General features: G+C 43.7%; 1 protein-coding gene across 1 annotated transcript in view; it reads left to right on the top strand.

Annotated features, from left to right (window-relative positions):
* Positions 1-18,562, top strand: part of LOC125945697 (uncharacterized) — a 104,473-nt gene that overhangs the window by 45,605 nt on the left and 40,306 nt on the right. Inside the window, exons 9-12 of the mRNA XM_049667943.1 lie at positions 2,875-3,015; positions 3,906-3,997; positions 6,628-6,779; positions 15,262-15,285. Of these exons, the coding sequence (XP_049523900.1) occupies positions 2,875-3,015; positions 3,906-3,997; positions 6,628-6,779; positions 15,262-15,285 (409 nt within the window). The remainder of the gene's footprint in view (positions 1-2,874; positions 3,016-3,905; positions 3,998-6,627; positions 6,780-15,261; positions 15,286-18,562) is intronic.

The raw sequence follows: 18,562 nt of genomic DNA, 5'->3' as shown, positions 1-18,562 counted from the left end.
AGTTCAAGCCCTGTAAAGGTGGACGCCGTTTTGAGTTGTAACAAATATTGAAGAAAACGTTTTTCCGAGTAGCATCTCACATTAATTTCGAAGAATCGCAAACGGCAATGGCGGGCGAATGCTGCTAACCATGCAGCCAAGCAAACTGAAGACATCGAATGCAAGCGACAACGCAGTGAGAACGACGTCAGTGACGTCGTTTTCTCCTTCGCAGTCGAACGTGTGTGTAACCTCATTAAGATTCTGACGGCCCCTGAGTACATGCCACCTCAGTTCTACATATAGATACGCTTCGCGAACGTCGGCTTCTCCCTTAAAAGGATGACCAAATTGACGATCTCTGAAAAGGTGTTTGCATGGTCTGCCATATTGCGTTCCATAAGTGGTGCCTTAAGGTAGCTACCGGGCTACCTTAAAGAACACTGCTTTTCCGATGCGATAAGGTTAAGGAAAGGTTCGACTGAAGTAACAGGTTTGTATATGAAACGCATTAAGGCAACGAATAAGTAAGGAAGTCAAAAGATATGTATAAGGTTGTTTTGTGAATACGCGCCTTTGTCATCTAACTGAACATTTTTACTCATCATAATAGGCGTTGCTCTAATAGACTAACTTCAAATGTCTCATCCTGCGTCGCATTTCAGAGCATATCATTCAAATGGATTGCAGTGTGCGACGTTCTTCTTAGCTAGTTTTTAATCGTTATATCTTCTAAAGTTTTTTTTCCACCTAACGGTGGTTGATGGAAAACAAGGAAGATCCCTTATGAAGAAAACGTGATTATGCCCGAGTTTGCACAGAATTAGTGCTGACGGAACACCGTTGTTTGAATCCTCGCATCTACGCGTATATATAGTGGGCGGCAACCCGAGAATGCAGTGCCATATGCACTATTGCCCAACTCAACAATTTCGAGAGATTTACCAGCCATCGTTAATTTCCAGGACGGCCAGCACTTTTGCCTGTTTAATTGCCTGTTTAAAACAGCTAGTTTCCCCCGTACAAGTGTAAGTGTCGCTACATTTAAAATTAAACCACAAAAGTTTTGACAAATTTCATAGGAGATCTTGATATCAGTCGCTAGCCAAAACTAATATTTTGGTGCATCGCAACGTTTTCTTATTTGACTATTAGTCTACAGTTGACATTAGCAGAGCAAACTCATTTTAGCTGTGGGGGGAATCCAGCTGGCACGCTTCTCTTTTAGAGGTTAATAAATGTTCAGGGCAGGTAACGAAAGATCTTTTGTGCGTTGCTTGTACTCAATTCATATGTTGCCACCGATTATAATAGCTTGCTAGAGAACTGCACGGGCTCGGACTTACCCGAAAGCCTGGGCCCGGCTGGGCCCGTGGGCCGGGCCGGGCTCAGTAAGGCAGTTGTTTCACGGGCTCGGGTCGGGCTCGGGTCGGGCTCGGGCACGGCATGTGCTTTTTGACCCGGGCCCGGGCCGGGCTCCGACTTTCTGGTGGTGTGCATGTAACGTGCAGCGAGTTATCCTCGAGCGTCTCGACTCTGAAAAATCTGTTGCCCCGGCGCAGCTAGACGCTAGCAGTGCTACTCCTGTGTATTTCCCTTTTCATCTTGCGTCGTATTTTGCGCTGTTGGAACAGAATGTAAAAGTTCAGAAAGACCGAAGTCGCCTCAAACCAAAGGATGCCATTGTATTCCTTACCTAAATCAATGGAATTAATGCTTTCAGCGCGGTGCAAGCGCGTTCGCGACTTGCCAATTCTTCAATGGCGAATTGGTAAATCGATGACTGTTAAGATAAAATAATTCGTCCCGCGAATGAAATATGGCACTGCGTCCATCCATTGATTGCACGCATGTTCTCAACGGGCCGCCTAGCAGCAGCGCATTACGCTGAACCATGGAGGAACGAGAAGCATTCTTTCTCCATTTACTCCATCCATGCGCTGCGCTAACGACCGATCGAGGCTGGACTTCGGCTATAGTGTACTAGAATACGGTTGAGTGGGACGAGCGGCTGGGGCAGCACATGCTTTGCAGTGAGGCGCCCGACGTGGAAAAATACTGTGGCGGCGCTGCGATAGAAGTGGATTGGGCCGCATCAAGATCGCGCGTTTGCAAACTGCTGGCGATACTGCTCGGCAGGGTCATTCGTACTACTTCACGCTCTGGTATTTGCGTTCAGACCGCTCAAATGGTGTTCATAGGTAGGGAAGTTGTGTCACGGGCTCGGGTCGGGCTCGGGCACGGCATGTGCTTTTTAACCGGGGCCCGGGCAGGGCTCGGACTTTCTGTTGGTGTGCATGTAACGTGCAGCGAGTTATCCTCGCGCGTCGCGACTCTGAAAAAACTGTTGCCCCGGCGCAGCTGGACGCTAGCAGTGCTACTCCTGTGTATTTCCCTTTTCTTCTTCCGTCGAATTTTGCGCTGTTGGAACAGAATGTAAAAGTTCAGAAAGACCGAAGTCGCCTCAAACCAATGGATGCCATTGTATTCCTTACCTAAATCAATGTAAGTAATGCTTTCAGCGCGGTGCAAGCACGTTCGCGACTTTCCAATTGTTCAAAGGCGAATTGGTAAATCATTAAGTGCCCAATGACATCAGATATCCATCGCGAGAAAGGCAAAAACAGCTACAGTACAGGCCATTTCGCACCTTTAGCTTAGTGCAGCAGCATGCAATGACGCTACCTCTATCTTTCTTTCAAATAAATTGCAGTCGTGTTTTTCCTTCTTTGTCCTATGTGTTTGAGATGAATTTTCATAACCAGGGACAACTTGTCTAAAATAACGTTTGCCTAGCTTTCATGTAGAAACCCGTAATCTGTTTCCGCAATTTGATTAATTCCAGTAATGTGTAAACTTAAAAACAATTCACTTGATTTTTTTTCTTTTTTGCAGAACTACAATGCATGATGTGGGTTTTTGATATCGGCCAAATCAAGAACACAAGATGTTACAGCAATATGCTGAACAATTGCAGAAAGGATATTAAAGATGTTTGTGGCGTCGTTGGATCAAAAAGAGGTTCTGACGCGGAAGGTAATGAACGAGGAAGGTAATGAAGGCATTGTGGGGACGGAAGGCACTAGCGTGCTAGGCGGAATGCCGCAAGGTTGTTTTTATATTGCACTTCACTAGCGGGACCAAACAAATCTGTATTTTCTTGCAGTGAGGATCTTAATTTTTGAAACAGCACTATTTTCTTTTAGTGTATTATTACATTGGCTTCTTTTATAAATTTGTCCTTTTTTTCATGTGCCACCCAGATCGTTTAGAAAAATAACTGCTTAAATTTCGATTGCGACTGACAAACTTATCATTGTTTCTTTTGGCAATGCTATCCAGAAAAAATTGAATTTCAGCGCACGTATTATTAACAAGAATGACCTCATTTTCTCACTGCGATGGCAATTACACAGGCACTCCAAACGCATTCCTGCCGTCGCCATCGTCGTCGCCGTTAGGTTCCGTATAAAGTCCAACAGCGATAAACTCGGCGCCGCGCACCGTATGCTGCATGTGCGAGTGAAAGCGCGCTAGGAACGCGCGCTTTCAGATATATAGCATGAACATATTGGTAAATGTAATTGGGAACCATGATCCTATTCAGTGGATACTTATGCAAAAGAAGTTAAAAATATTCAAATGTAATAAATAATCAGTGAAGTATTTAAATTAAAGGAAATCTTTGACTCTTTCCGTTAAATATATAGTACGCCTAGAGAAACTGAATAAATAATTTTATATAACGCAAGTCCGCAAGATTAGCACTGCACTCATTCATGTTGTCGTCAATAAATCTCAAGCTCATTTTAGATTTTAATAGCCGTTGTGTACCTAGTTATATAGGGCAGAATACTTTGAGCAGATTTGCAAGATAACCGAGGAACTTGGTCTTGATTTTTTCGTTTTTGAACATATCTCAAAAGGGAGCACGTCTGACTACCCAAATGATGTTACCAAAGACAACCGTCGGGTCAAGGAATTTGCTCGTCAGACAACTTCCACTAGTGTTTTAGGGGTAAGTATTACGTTAAATTCGCAGGCGCAAGTTGGAATACGCTAGCGCAAGACAGGGGTAATTGGAGATCGCAGGGAGAGGCCTTCGTCCTGCAGTGGACATAAATATAGGCTGATGATGATGATGATGATTACGTTAAGTGGTAGCTAACGACATTTCGCAAAGAGAACGTAGTTGACGCAACAGAGCAAAGCAATGCAATAGCTACAATTCAAGCTCCACAGGAACAATGCATAGTGGCTTAAAATTCAGCCCTTTAATAGACGCGTTCATTTCTAGAGACAGTCACGAGTATTTCCCCATGCCTATATAGGTAATAAATAAAAACGCCACTATGGCGATTCATTCTACCGTGAACTCATTGTATTTCAAGAAGCAGTCCAACTTTCAAGGTTAGAAGTCCTGTTGAAGTAAAGCGCGACTTGCTTGGTCTACAACCGAAGGCTGACTGACATGCGCTCTCATATTTGTCGCACACCTTGGTCTCGACAAGCTTGTGAGCCTATTATTTGCTGGCACCTGTTTGCACGGTATTTATTTCGCATTAGCGTGAGAGATGTAATATTAGTTCATCTGAAATAGGTCCCCTTACAATTCTTCGAGGCCCTGACTATGGGCTTTGTAGTCCACTAAATCATGCACCGGTAAATGGAAGAAAAACAAAGCTACACATATGAAACGATGGAAAAGGACGAAGGCCTAAATTCAAGTTGTACGAGTGTGAAAAACTCCACTTATAAAAAACTCTATTCATCGAATCAATACTAGCTGAAAAAGAAAGTACAAGACAACTTTCGGAAGCTGTTAATCAATTGCATACTTTAAAAATAAACTTACGCAACTATTCTACGCGTGCTCACTTTACAGTTTCCATGGCGAGACGAAAATCGTATAGTATGGGGCTGCGACACAGAGATGGGTGTGATGGAATCGGGCACAAAATGCTTATTTAAAAAAAAATGCAGATTTCGCCACGCACACTTGGGCTGAAAAAGTTCCACAAGGTTTACCGTTGCAAGTTACAAAGCGGGGTAAATTATTACCTGAAAAAAAAAATCACCGCATATCCACGACGTGAATGATGATGAGTGGGCTAAACACCGGGGGATCATTCGGATAAACCAGAGCTACGGACGAGAGAGAACGAGAGCGCGCGTCGGGAACGAACGCTCTTGTGCACCGCAGCGCCCCTGCTACGGACGAGAGAGAGAGCGCGCGTCAGGAACGAGAGAGAAAAAGAGCGCGCGTAGGGAATGAACGCCCCTGTGCACCGCAGCGCCCCTAGCTACGGACGAATAGGAGAGAGAGAGCGCGTCGGGAACGAACGCCCTTGTGCACCGCAGCACCCCTAGCTACGGACGAGAGAGAGAGAGAGCGTCGGGAACGACGCGCGTTAGTAGTAGCCGCTAGCTAGTACTAGTACTAGCGTGGCTACGACGGCGCGACGGCGGACAAGGCTCGACCATAAGGAGCTTCGCCCCTAAAATAGCAATCTGCTTCTCCAGTGAGAATTTCTGTTTTCTCTAATAACACATGACCACAAAGGAAAAGGCACAATGGCACTATCGCGCACTAAGAAAGTGCGTTGGGATGATCGCGACAATTATGCCCTTTTTCACTATATAGTACATTGTACCAAACACGGTATCACTGGATTAATTCCTACCTCAAAGCCAGCGCCATAAAACATCGTAAAAGCTCCACATCCAATAATCAACGGCTAAGTAGCTCTATTGCCACATTTTACGGAACAATTTACGGAAAGAATTTACGGAACAGCAGCAATAATAAATTTCATTACTTTCCTAAAAAAATCTGGACTGCTGATAATACAAAGTCACAGAAGGCACCTCAGTACATTGATCTTGCTATACTTTGTTTCGAGGTGTCTTTAAATTTATTATTGCGATAGCAATTAGGACACTCAAAGCAGATTTCTGCCGTCGGCGTCGCCGTCGCGGTGAGGCTCCGTATGACGTCAAACGGCGATGAAATCCTCGCCGCGCACCGTATGCTTTATGTGCGAGTGAAAGCGCGCGAGGGACACGGGTTATCACGGGGAGCGAACGCACGGCGGAGAGCAAACGCGCGTTCTGCGCCGTGCTCCCTGAATAGCTGCAGAATTAAGCGTCTCTATCCTGCTTTACAATCACATATATAGAGAGCAAACGCGACTTATTCCGTCGCGTATGCGAACGCGAAAGGCCGTTGGGGGACGGGAGGGAGGTAGGGGAGGCGATCTTTCGCTGCGGCACCAAATACGTATTTATATAAAAACGTTGCGAGGCGAGAATGTGGTAAAGACTTCCGACGCTGCTCGACGAGTGTCTCGTTCTGATCTCACCGAAAACCTCCGAGCCGCCCCCAGAGGCACCGGCAACAGTCACTAACGCCGCGCGCGTATGGTGCGAACGTCACTTCAATCTGCACTCAAACAAAGCATACAAAACGATAAATGAATGTGAAGCTGAAGGCTCAATAAACTTTAGTAAGCTAAAATTATTTCTATGCTAGTCAGTACGGCTCTCTGTTAAATAGATGTTACGCAGCATAAACAGCTCTGACATCTTGTTTTCCATTTGTCTTCGAGGATTATGGGTGTTCACTGCTTTTCACCTATCCTCACACAGTTTCTTCAGAGCACTCAAGCTATTCACCTGCAAATGATGAGCTTGGATGACTGGATGAATACAGACTGCGAGTGTGTAATGTCTGAATTACTTCATAATAATCCTGATGGACTAACACGTACGTTACAGTGCTACATAAACGCAAAAATCCTGTAAGTGCGATTTTTTTCTGCTAAAGGTAAAAAAAAGTGACCCCAACAACTTCGGTAGTTAAAGGAACAAAGGTCATTGAGTAGTTAGAAAATTCGCCCAAAGACCTGAACAATAGAAGACACTTCGATATTTTAGTAGTTTCTTTGAAGCACATAGATATTGAGACCATTAATACACAAAAAATTTGACAGCATTCATCTGGATGATTTAATTGACTTGGTTTCAGTTCCGTGTAAAGTCAAAGATGAAAACAAAAGTAGAGTCATTCGAGATGGTTTGTTAAATAAGCGGCAAATCTCATACGTATCTCTCACAGTGACAGTATTTCTATCATGAACTCAGAATAAAAAACAAATTTAGTCACACAATGCTTCCGCCCCCAGTATGAAATATAAAGGGGGTACATACCCTCCCAGGGTTATCTGCGTGGTTTTGTCTACAAAAAAAAATACCGTACAATAGACGTCGTGCACCAATAGGATGTATGGATACCAGGTGAGAAAGAATGACAGGAATATATCTTAAGTGACAAGGTACAAGAACGATGGGACCTGACGGATAGCAAAGGCAGGACGTTCCAGCCCTGAAGTGAAAAGCGCGAACTGGACAACACTAAAAATATTCAATCTTTAGTTTTTACGATTGGTTAGCTCATGCCTTTGCGGCTATAACGTTTCATGTTTCTTGCCTACTATTACCTATCGTGCTCTAAGCGTAACAATTTACCTCGTGAAATTTTTCGTGTTTTATTGTCTTTATCTGCGCCCATTTAATGTTACAGCGACGCTGTTATTGCGACTACAAGCACTTGAAAGCGCTATCTCGTATTTTGACCAAGTATCCTGAAAAAATAAAACTTGATCACTTACATTGTTTATACTTTTTTTGTATATGTGAAATGTTAGTAAAGCTGCTCAAGCAAAATGTGCATTGTACGAATTTGCATATATATATATATATACCAGAAGCACAGCGTGCATACATTGCTCGACCATGTGTGGTGTTTGATACAACTTCGCTGGACATTCACGTCCGCAGGGCGGGATGGCCGCCAATTTCTTCGTTGCATTTGGAAATACCTTGTGAATGACTAACGGAAAGTGTTTATTATGTCTACTATGATTAGAGCCGTTCTAGGCAGTCATACATTCAAGCGTTACATGGCGCCATACTACCGTTAGGGGTAGTGTTTCCGATAATCGTGTAACTACTGTAAAGTACCTAAGTTCAAATTTCTCGATAATAGGGGGAGGGGGTGATACTAAGTGAAACTTCAGACAGCACCTTCATGGTCTTGTCGTAATTAAAAGGGTTGCAAATAATAAGTGCACCCTCGTTTTGAAGTGAAAAGTGTTTCATTTCGGTTAGCATTGGGGGTCACTTGCCAAAACCGCAGAAAACGACCACATATTATACTATCACTGCTTATTTCATAGCACCCGTATAACACGCATGCCTTGCTTTGTTATTGCACGAGGTCACGGGATCGAATCCCGGCTACGGCGGCCGCATTTAGATGAGGGCGAAATGCGAAAACACCCCTGTGCTTAGATTTAGGTGCACGTTAAAGAACCCTAGGTGGTCCAAATTTCCGGAGTCCCCCACTTCGGCGTGGTTTTGGCAAGTAAAACGCCATAATGTTTTTTGCTTTAGTATTGTTGTGTAGAGCAAAAAAGCCATTACTCGATCATGGACGTGCCATGTGCACACATGTCACTGTTGTTGCCACAGGTTGGACGCCATCGCAGCTAAATTTAGCCATCGCTCTGTGTTGAGGGACGCATAAAACGGCACTACGTTCGTCACTCCTAGCGGGAGTGGTTGCGATTGAGAGACCTCACTTTGGCCATAGCAGGTTCATCGAACTGAAACGTGTGTTTAACAGGATTTGAAAGACCTACAAGTGTGCCGTTTCACGCTTGCCTGACTCTATATAGCGTCATCATGTTCGGCATGTAAGGTCATGAAAGGGCATGAAGAGACACGGGCCGCAAACAGGTGGAAAGCCAGCCCCTAAGCCCAGCGAAACGTGTACTTCACAAGGTGGGCGCTGAAGAATGAGGCAAGCGCAGAAGCCCCAACCATCTACAAGTGCGGCGAGCGCGACCCGCAGGGCCCTTTCAGGCGCCATCACTAGGGGAGAGGAGGGGGGGGGGACGGTGGTCCCTTCTGCACTCTAATGCCAAAACACCCCTGCGAAACAAACCGGCCCACTGTGAATAGAGTGATTACGATTGCAGAATCAGACTGCCAAACACCCCGCTAGCGGTAAGATTGGTTAAGGATGCGAGAATTTTAATGTGTCAAGAAATGTGACTTCTGTATTTGGCTAACTCAATTATTCTACCCTAGTACTTACACAAAATTTTCAGCATTCACAGAAGGTCTCACGTGGATGCGGCCGTGACACAGCCTACCCATTTTTCTCTATTTGCATGAGTGATGCGAGGTACGTAGTCGGTTTCTTTGATGGCGTCGATGAACTGCACAATGAATATTGTTTATGCTCAGTGAAACTGAGGGGCAGGTTAAGGGTAACGTGAAGCCGAGTTTCAATTTTCAATAAATTACAAAAGCAAGTGCTCTGAATCATTATAAAACTCTTACAGGCGGCGCAAAAGTTTGCCCTCTTCACTGACGTACCTACAGATGCCGTAAAGATTGGACTCAGCAGTTTTGGGGGAAACGCTATCACAAATTTCCGTGAAATCTAAACGCATGCAGATCAAATACAGTTTAAGGGCTCCCATCCGTGTAAGCGCCGCACCATGCACCAACTTGGCCACTCAAAATATGGAAAAATAATATTGCAACGAACAAGCAATCGCATTCGGTACTCCGTTGCCATGCGCGCGCATCAGCGAAACATCGCACCCTTCGTACTTTCGCGTGCCGCTACTAGAGGGCGAGAGCAGCGCGTTGACTTCTGATGCAATAGTACATGCGGTGATCAGGGATGTGCGCAAGCCGTCGCGGGCGCCGGCACCATTTTGACCAAAAGGTTTGGTCCGATGTAAGCGCCGCTGCTCGTCAAAATTGTGAAAAAAAAGTTTGGCCCTTACACGAGTCCGTATGGCACAACCATTGTAAAACAAAAAAAAATATTCCGTGTGCAGAAGTGTTATACGGTGGCTATTGCTATCTATTCATCTTCGAGGGATAACTCGAGGTTCAAGCAAATTCACTTTTTCTAGTAAGTGGGCCATGGTAATTTAAAAGAGTTACAGAATTTAGGACGTTCCACGCCTAATTGAAAGTTGTAAATAGCAACATAATCCTCGATTTCCCGCTGTTTTGTCCCATGATACGTGGCTCGTAGCTTCTTTCTCCCATCTCCTAGATGAACTCAACGAATCTTGTTAACACGGTATATCGCGAAAATGAGGTACACGTAATGGCTAATGTTCAGGAAATTTTTAAAGGTTGGGAACACATACGATCGTTCTAGGATATTATGTATGCAAGCAATCCGGATCTTTACAAGTATGTTTTTAAAACAACACAGAATTTGCGCCGCTGCCCTCGCATTACTACAACTGACAGCGAAACCAAACTTCGCAAACGTGAGGCAACGCTATGGAAATATTTTAGTTCTTACTTAAATGGGTGTTCATAAAATACACCTCCGGAAAAAAAAAAAAAACGTTTGGGCAAATTTTCGAAAGTGTCGTGGTGCCATCATCAGCTACATTTGCCAATGTGCTGAGAGAAGAGTGCGTAACGTAGAACTTATATTTAGAAAAAAATTACAAATATTTTAGAGCACAACCTCGCAAACCTGTAACGTTTTTCGAATAACTTTTATGTTCACATCTCCCTCGGCCACGTTAATTTTTCTTTTGTGATAATACTTTACTGCTTCTTATATTTTGCAGACAACCAGTTTGGTTGTTTGCATACGCGCACGTATAATAAATATACGTGCGCAATATAAAATATGACTTTTTTTTTTGCTGAAGAATGACACTTTAGCAAGCAAATAGTATTAAGAGACAGCCACCGCAAAACACAGCAACAAGGTACTGTCAACGAAAAGTTCAATTGTTCCTACGATTTCAGTTTGTTCTGTTAAAGCACACCAGAAATACTCCTCTTAAACAGTGGCGTGCCGAATAAAAGAACAACATAGCTAATTGTAAGATTCTTGCTACTGCTATTCTACTTCAGTCTGCAAGACGAATTCATCCCCGCAAGCACAATGAATGCCATTGCTCAAACCTATTTAACTATGGTACTCATGTACCCTCAGAAATATGATACTCGAATAGCTTTTTTTTGGGTGTGTGTGTGAAGCAAATAAACTTTGGGCGCCAGATGACACAAAAAAAAAAACAAGAACTGCTATCAGCTTGCTATCCTCCTCGGAACGGATATAGAAAACGCATTAAACGAATTCTTGTACTCGCAAATAAGGCAGCGAGGTGGTTGGCAACAAGTGAAATAACCTGAACTATTGTCTTTATAGTTCTTGTAATCGAATTTCTGGGACAATATGAAGGAATGAGCGGATACTTATCGGATGCTAAATAATGCACGGAACATGAGTATTTCGGAGCTATCCTCTTTTTAAACAAACAAGTTTTGACGACGTTAGCTAAAACACTTCACATGTCCCATTGCCTCCAATGTGCTACTTTGCAGCTGAGATGCGCAGCTTTCGCATTGCCTTTCTACAGGTGAACAAAAGACACAATAAATTCTATAATTTGTCGCTCGCATTCTCTCTCAGGTGTGGAGACTGTGAGCTCACGGGTCCGGCTAATGGATGTGGCTGAGGTTAGTAGGCCTAGGTTTGCCCCGAAATGTTTGAGTACGAGAGGCTCAAGCTAAGTAGAACTTTTCAGTGCAAAAGCATTGTATGTCCCATGAGGCAGAAAATCCGGCGTGATGAACCAGATATGGCCAACGGCGCAAAGAAGAAAAACACTGCGAAAATACTCATAATGACGTCAAATTTCTCACTGGAGGTTTCCGTAAACAAAGTAAAGTAACGACTTTGAAAAGAAAATTTGGTTCAGTTGGGTCTGGGTGGCAATCGAACCCATGCCTCCGGGTTAGACGAGCGCGCTTCCCCGGAGCCACGGCGGCTCCAAGGTTCTGGGTGACTAGACGTATGCCTAGTGCGTGTGCCATTGCACACGTCATGTCGCAGCCATCTGGCTGACTAAAGGTGTGGCCCAGTGCGTGCATAATTGGGCACGTGGTGGCTGCGACGTTAAAGTGGATCAGGATTGATTAAGCTTAGTACAAATTAGAGGAAGGTGGGTTAAGGTTGGTACAAATTAAAACAACGTGGATTAAGTTGGAGTGAAGTGGATTAAGGTTAGTACAGTGTAGAGCAAGATGGATTCAGGTAGAGTTGTGAATTGCACGTGACAATATATGACGCCACGCATCATGTACGTAACCAATTCGATAGGGAGGCCCTAATGCTCTCGCATTCAAGTCACGTAAGGATACTTAAGTGCCTGTCAATTTTTTTACGTACACAATCTGTATTTACAAATGATCTACTTACAGAAAAGTCATACTTTCATAAGACTGAATCGTGGAGTGGTCGATGTCACAAAATCGTAGACGTTGTCCACGACCCCACAATGCCTGTCGGTCAACCCAAAGGAAGACAAGTTAAGGGGCGAGCACCATATGTAAATGGTGCAGAGAGCCCGCTCTGCAATAAACGAAGCATACCCCACGATATGTTTTTTTTTCATTTCTTGGCGAACATTTGCTACATTGACAGTATCTATCTATCTATCTATCTATCTAGCCGCCTCGTCTTTGTGCTCTCATGGTCGTTTCGTTACTTTGGTATGTACCAAAATTGGTATACTATGGCAAGAGCATATGACGAACATAAATGGTATGTCATGACATGCATGTCATGTAGGTCATGAAACAGCCACCTACGTCTTCGTGCTCTCATGGTCGTTTTCGTTAACTTGGAAGGTACCAAAATTGGTATAGTATGACAGGAGTGTATGACGAACATAAGTGATAGGTCATGACAGAAATGTCATGACATGCGTGTCATGTAGGTCCTGACAATGACCCAGCTAGAAAGATTACCACTCAAAAACCACTAAATTGGTTCGGACGTGGGCACTAAGTGAAGGAAACAAAAAAATGATGATAAAAATCATACTCATGAGCATGACTCGGCAAAAATGACAGTGACTCGGCGAAAAAAAGATTGGCACTCAAAACCACTGAAATGGGTTCGGACGTGGGTACTAAGTGAAGGAAACACGTAAGAGTGTTTGTAAAAATCATTGTCATGAGCATGAGTGAGAAAAATTACAATGGCTCATCGAAAAAATAATAACTTCTTTCTTTCTGTAGTTCTACGTGCCAAAACCAGTTGTGATTATGAGGTACGCCTATAGTGGAGGGCTCCGGATTAATTTTGACCACCTGGGGTTCTTTAACGTGCACTACAACGCAAGCACACGGACGTTTGTGCATTTCGCCTATATCGAAATGCGGCTGCCACGGCCGGGATTTCATCCCGCGATCTCGTGCTCAGCAGCACAAGGCCTTAGCTGACTGAGCCACCCCGGCGGGTGCAAAAATATTAACACTAAGAAACCCCACTGAAATGGGCTCGGACATGGGTACTAAGTGAAGGAAATACTAAAGGATGTTTGTAGAAGTCATAGTCATGAGCATGACTGAGTAATAACGACAATGACTTAGCGAAAAAAATTAACACCTAAAAAACCACTGTAATGTGTTCGAACACTAAGTGAAGGAAACAGTAAATGATGATGGTAGAAATCATTGTCCTGAGCATGACTAAGCAAAGATGACAATGACTCAGCGAAAAAAGATGAACACTCGAAAACCATAGGAATGGGTTCGGACGTGGGCACTAAGTGAAGGAAACATTAAAGGTTGATGGTTGAAATTATAGAAATGAGCATGACTACGGCTTTCTCCTAAAGGTCTCTTAGGTGTTGCTAAAGGGCATCCTGTGGACTCATGACATGAATGTCATGACATGCGTGTCATGTAGGTCATGAAAGAGCCGCCTAGGTCTTGGTGCTCACATGGTCGTTTCGTTAAATTGGTAGGAAACCCGCACATTGCTTCACATAACATCGATTCCCACAGGGCGTGGGATCTGCCGACTTTCATTATTTCAAACCTACCCACGCGTAACACATTAAGCGGCACGTAAGAGTGGATGGTAAGTTTCGGGAGAATCCTGTTACCCTTTGTACTTTCTCCCTATCCCATTTGTTTTGGGGCTGTAGTGGCGCAGTTGCACACAGAAGGCTTGAAACTTACCATTATGAAAATTTAGTTTGATAAAGATTCCGAAATTAAAGGTGAGCTTCATGAAAGCAAAACTGTGGAAAATTTAAAGCTGGAAGTTATTGAAATCAAAAAATTGACAAAAACTCGTCTGGTCGGGATTGTTCATAGTCAAAGATAAAATGAACGCCGAACAAAAACATAAAAAGAAAAGCAAACTAGACGTTTTCCTGTAGTTATTACTGAAAATCAAGAATATCTAGTTGGTAATAGTCGGCAACAGGAAACAAGTACTTAAAAAATTGTCTACGATCCGTAACTAAGCGGGTTGGATTAAACAGCGGAGAGTTCGCACGAAGAAATGCGAGTACGGCCGTCTGCTAAATGTGAAAATGAATTTTCACGCTAAAAATGAAAAATTCCGTATCCAAAAGTTTATGCAGAGCCCAGTAGAGGGAACAAAGCCAACGGCCGGCGAAGAATGATGGGCACGAATGTAATTCTATGAGCAGTAACATTGGGAATACTGTAGCGCTCAGGCACTACCGGGAATATAACATGATGGCTGTCACTTATTGTTGTTCTTTGTTAAGACATCTTCTCCCCCATTCCTCCCTAGAGAAAACTTATGTAAGAAGAGCGGTGCACCAACTGTTTCGCGGGATATATTTTAATCTATCTTATGTAAAACAGTCACCTACAGCACCTTATTTGTGTGCCAATATATGCTTATTTATTCACTGTAATTATAAACGGAGGCTCCGATAGAGCTTGTTCGCTGTGCTTTATGCAATCGATCAATTAGTCAACTGTTGATTGCTGGTATTTTGGTTGAGTGTAGTTTATTATGTATGCAGCCATTTGACTACTTACTCATTGAATGTTGAATGTATACCAATCAGGAGTTCCTTGGTATTGTTGACGTGTATTTACACTTTTGATGCAAGGAGTATTTTCTATATTCCCCACATTCGCGCATTACCCACTAACTGCACCAGTTCTCTAGGTGCTTTCTGCTTTCAGAGCAAAAGTAAAAATTGATGAAACTGCCGTTAAGTTATTTAATGACTGCGATGAAAAAAAGAAACCAAAGACATTGATATAAAGTGCATACACCTGTTTCGTGTAAGCGGAGAAGGCACTGCTATGATATCTTTTCGTAGTTAGTACTGTGCAATTGTGAAAAATACATTAAATAAATCCATATGTTTTTCATCTTTTCAGAATTGCTTCCGAAAGGCAGAACACGTACGTAATTGAACCTGCTTATGTTGAAGTGCAACACTTCTTTTTATTAATAAAAATAAATTTAAATTTGTATATATCACACTATGAAAAAAATAACAGCTAATTAGCTGGCTTTGAAGGTACATTGGTATATACGCGGACAACTTTTCATAGCTATACAGCGAACGCTGTGGAACGGGAGCGCGTTTTGGGCAACACTATTGGGAATAGTCCCACTATTTCGTTCACGTTTTCGTACGTGAAAAATAGAGGACGTGATTGTTTTTTTTTTTACAACACGTAATTAGAAAGGATACGGAACATTCACAAGTCGGGTCCAGACCTTTTTTTATTATTTTTTATGCCCTTTAGAGTTTTTGCACATGCCAGACCGTCGCAGGTCTGGCATGTGCAAACATGCCAAAGTCCAAACGACGCCCGCACCTTTTGGTGAGCGCCCGTCAAGAGGTGTCGTGGTCGACAACTCTGTGGCTGACGAACTACAGCAACGCAGCAGCCTCTAATAAACTGCTGTCGAATCAGACAAAATAAGTATGCGAAAAATCTACGCGGAAACCACTCAAACCCGTCAAGAACTGAATGCCGTCGGCGTGGTCAAACGTTTCAGCGAGCTGACTTATGCAGCGTCAGCTCTCACCTAATGGGTCCTTACCCAGGCAGCAAACCAGCAATGATCCAAGCATGGTCCAATTCTCGCAGAAATTGGTACCAGTCTTTAAACAATGCTGGCATATTGGCAAAGTGCAACCCAATCCAAGGCTGGCCCTGAGTTGAAACCAAGATAGGCCGAATATTATGCCAATGCAGCAGCCATTGTTTTGCTAGCGTAGTACCAGCGATGAGCCATTTCGTTGCCATTATTATTGCCAGCTTTCGGCCACTCGCTCTTGCATGACAAATCTCGTAAATATGCTGGCTCTAGACATTGCAGCCATTACCGCGAGCGTTTTTCTAGTGGCATTTTTAGAGCAATTGTCGCCATACTGGCTATATCAATTGTCGCTAGGAAAACGCGATATAAATATATGAGGTCAACAATCAGAAGTCCTCTACACATGCAAATAATCATAAAAGAATACTGAAAGACAATTTTATAACTGTTTATTTACAAATAAGTAAGCACAAACAGGCTTTTTCCGTCGACCTAAATGGGTAGCGCTGGGTTGTGTTAAAACAGTTTATTTACAAACAAGTGCCAAATAGCCATCTCTCGTGAAGCTAGGTGGATGACGGTGGATTAGGCAAGGCCCTGAGGATAGGAATTAGGCAAGGTGCCGTGGACGGTGGGCTGGCCAGGGCTTTCAGGGCAGAGAGCTGGCGTGGGTAGGCTGGTTGGCTCGGAATACGGCGGGCTGGTCAGGCCCCTGAGGACCGCGATAATGCAGTGGTTTCATTGCATTTGCTGCCATCTCCCACAACGACTTCCCCCTTATTTGTAATAGATGTTTGCGCTGGAAAATAAAAACAAATATTATCAGAGATGACGGAATGACAAATGTATGTGGCAATGTTTTCTTGTTGACAAATCACCATACTGCAAGAATAGAATTGAAGCTAAGCATTTCGACACAATTACCTGTCTGGTTAGGAAAATAATTAGGACTTTGAGAGTGACTCCAACCAAATACGATAATTTATTATCCCGATGTTTCGGGGTCCATTCGGCTTCTTCTTCAGGGGGTATTCTTCGGAGCTGGCAGTGTGTAGCTTTTAAAAAAATATCCTTTGTAAAAAAAGGAGGGGGGGGGGAGAGCGGACGGTGGGGAGACACTTGACAGGGTACCTTTTCTTGACAGACGGTGGGGTGGGGTGGCGATGGCGTTGCTGGCGGGTATGACTGATGCGGGGGGCGCTTGACCCCCGGGAATGCCGTAGAAGGGGGGGGGGGGGGCGTAACTGAAGTTTGAGCAGAGAGTTGCAACAAAAAACTTGCACACTACAAGCCCTATGTTGTTCCAAGAAAGCCAACTTAGTAACCCATGCTGGCACATCCACAGGAATGTCGGTCCACTAATTCCAGCCTCAATGAACGGCAGTGCTGATATTGTTTACTGCATGTGCAAAGAGGGCCAGCGTTGGATCCCTAAAAGAATGGTCCAGCCCATATTCGATCCACGCTGTTAATCTTAGGACATGATTCGGCCAGGAATCAGAACGGCACAGCCCATATTGGAACCACGCTGTTAACCTTAGGCCATCATTCGGCCAGGAAGTGCCAATCGGTATCGAACGTTGGTCCGAGCTGACGTACCGCCTGGGTATGGATGCCGCGGGCATACGGTTGTGCCGCAGCTCCGACGCTGGCTACGTGGTTGGCGGTTCGCTGGCTAAAATTTGATACGGACCAAGTTGCCAGCAGCCGCTGCCGCATTTAAATCATGACTGAGTTTCCCATAACAGTTTATTTCTACAAAGGCGATAAAACGGTACGAAAAGCAACATTACCGCGAGAAACTGTTTCTGTTGTCAAATGCATTTTGAACTATGTCGACGGTCCAAAGATCAAAAATTCCCAGGGACGAAGGAATATCGGAAGCTAACCTATATTTTTACTATATAAGAGCAGCGCTTATATGAAAAGAAAAAAAATTCGGCACCATGTTACACTCCTGTCACCCGTGAAGGCGAAAGCCTGCTGAACACGTGGTAATGCATTAGGTTATAATATCGGAGGGGTCAGACTTCTTGCAAGACATCAATCAATCAATCAGTCAATGTTTATTTCGAACGACAGTTCGGTGTCCGTAAGGCGAAAAGTGGTAGCCAACTGCCTGAAAATGCTTTTGGGCCTACGTACACGGCAACGGTTTCAGTCGAGTTTTGCCATAACTTCCAGATTTACAATAGTAGAATACGAAACCAACAAAGAAATAAGTAGTACAAATACAACAAATGCAATAAAGAATAGCCACAAGAAATGAGTAGCGCAAATACAAAAGAAATACGATCCATGCATACATCTATTATAGAATGTTAAGTAGTTTAGTCAAAAGCTGCAAAGCAACAAGTGCAGACATGATGCAAATAACAATAAACATGAATGCTCAAAGTTAATAAACATTCCAATCACGATAGGACATCATAGTGTTACGCTAAAACTAAGGCAAGGACGGAAGAAGAGGACAACAAAGAGCGCTTGTCTTTGTAGCCCCTTTTCATCAATTCATCTGTTAAATAAACGCACCCCATCGTAACAGTTTTGGTGGAGCTGTGGGGTAAAACAACGGCGTGCCCGAACAACTACGATGAACCGCCCGCAGATGCGCAATTCGTGGAG

The sequence above is a fragment of the Dermacentor silvarum genome, chromosome 5, assembly GCF_013339745.2.
Source record: "Dermacentor silvarum isolate Dsil-2018 chromosome 5, BIME_Dsil_1.4, whole genome shotgun sequence".
Classification (NCBI taxonomy): Eukaryota; Metazoa; Arthropoda; class Arachnida; order Ixodida; family Ixodidae; genus Dermacentor; species Dermacentor silvarum.
The sequence above is the reverse complement of the archived record's forward strand: the minus strand, read 5'-3'. Positions and strand labels throughout refer to the sequence as shown.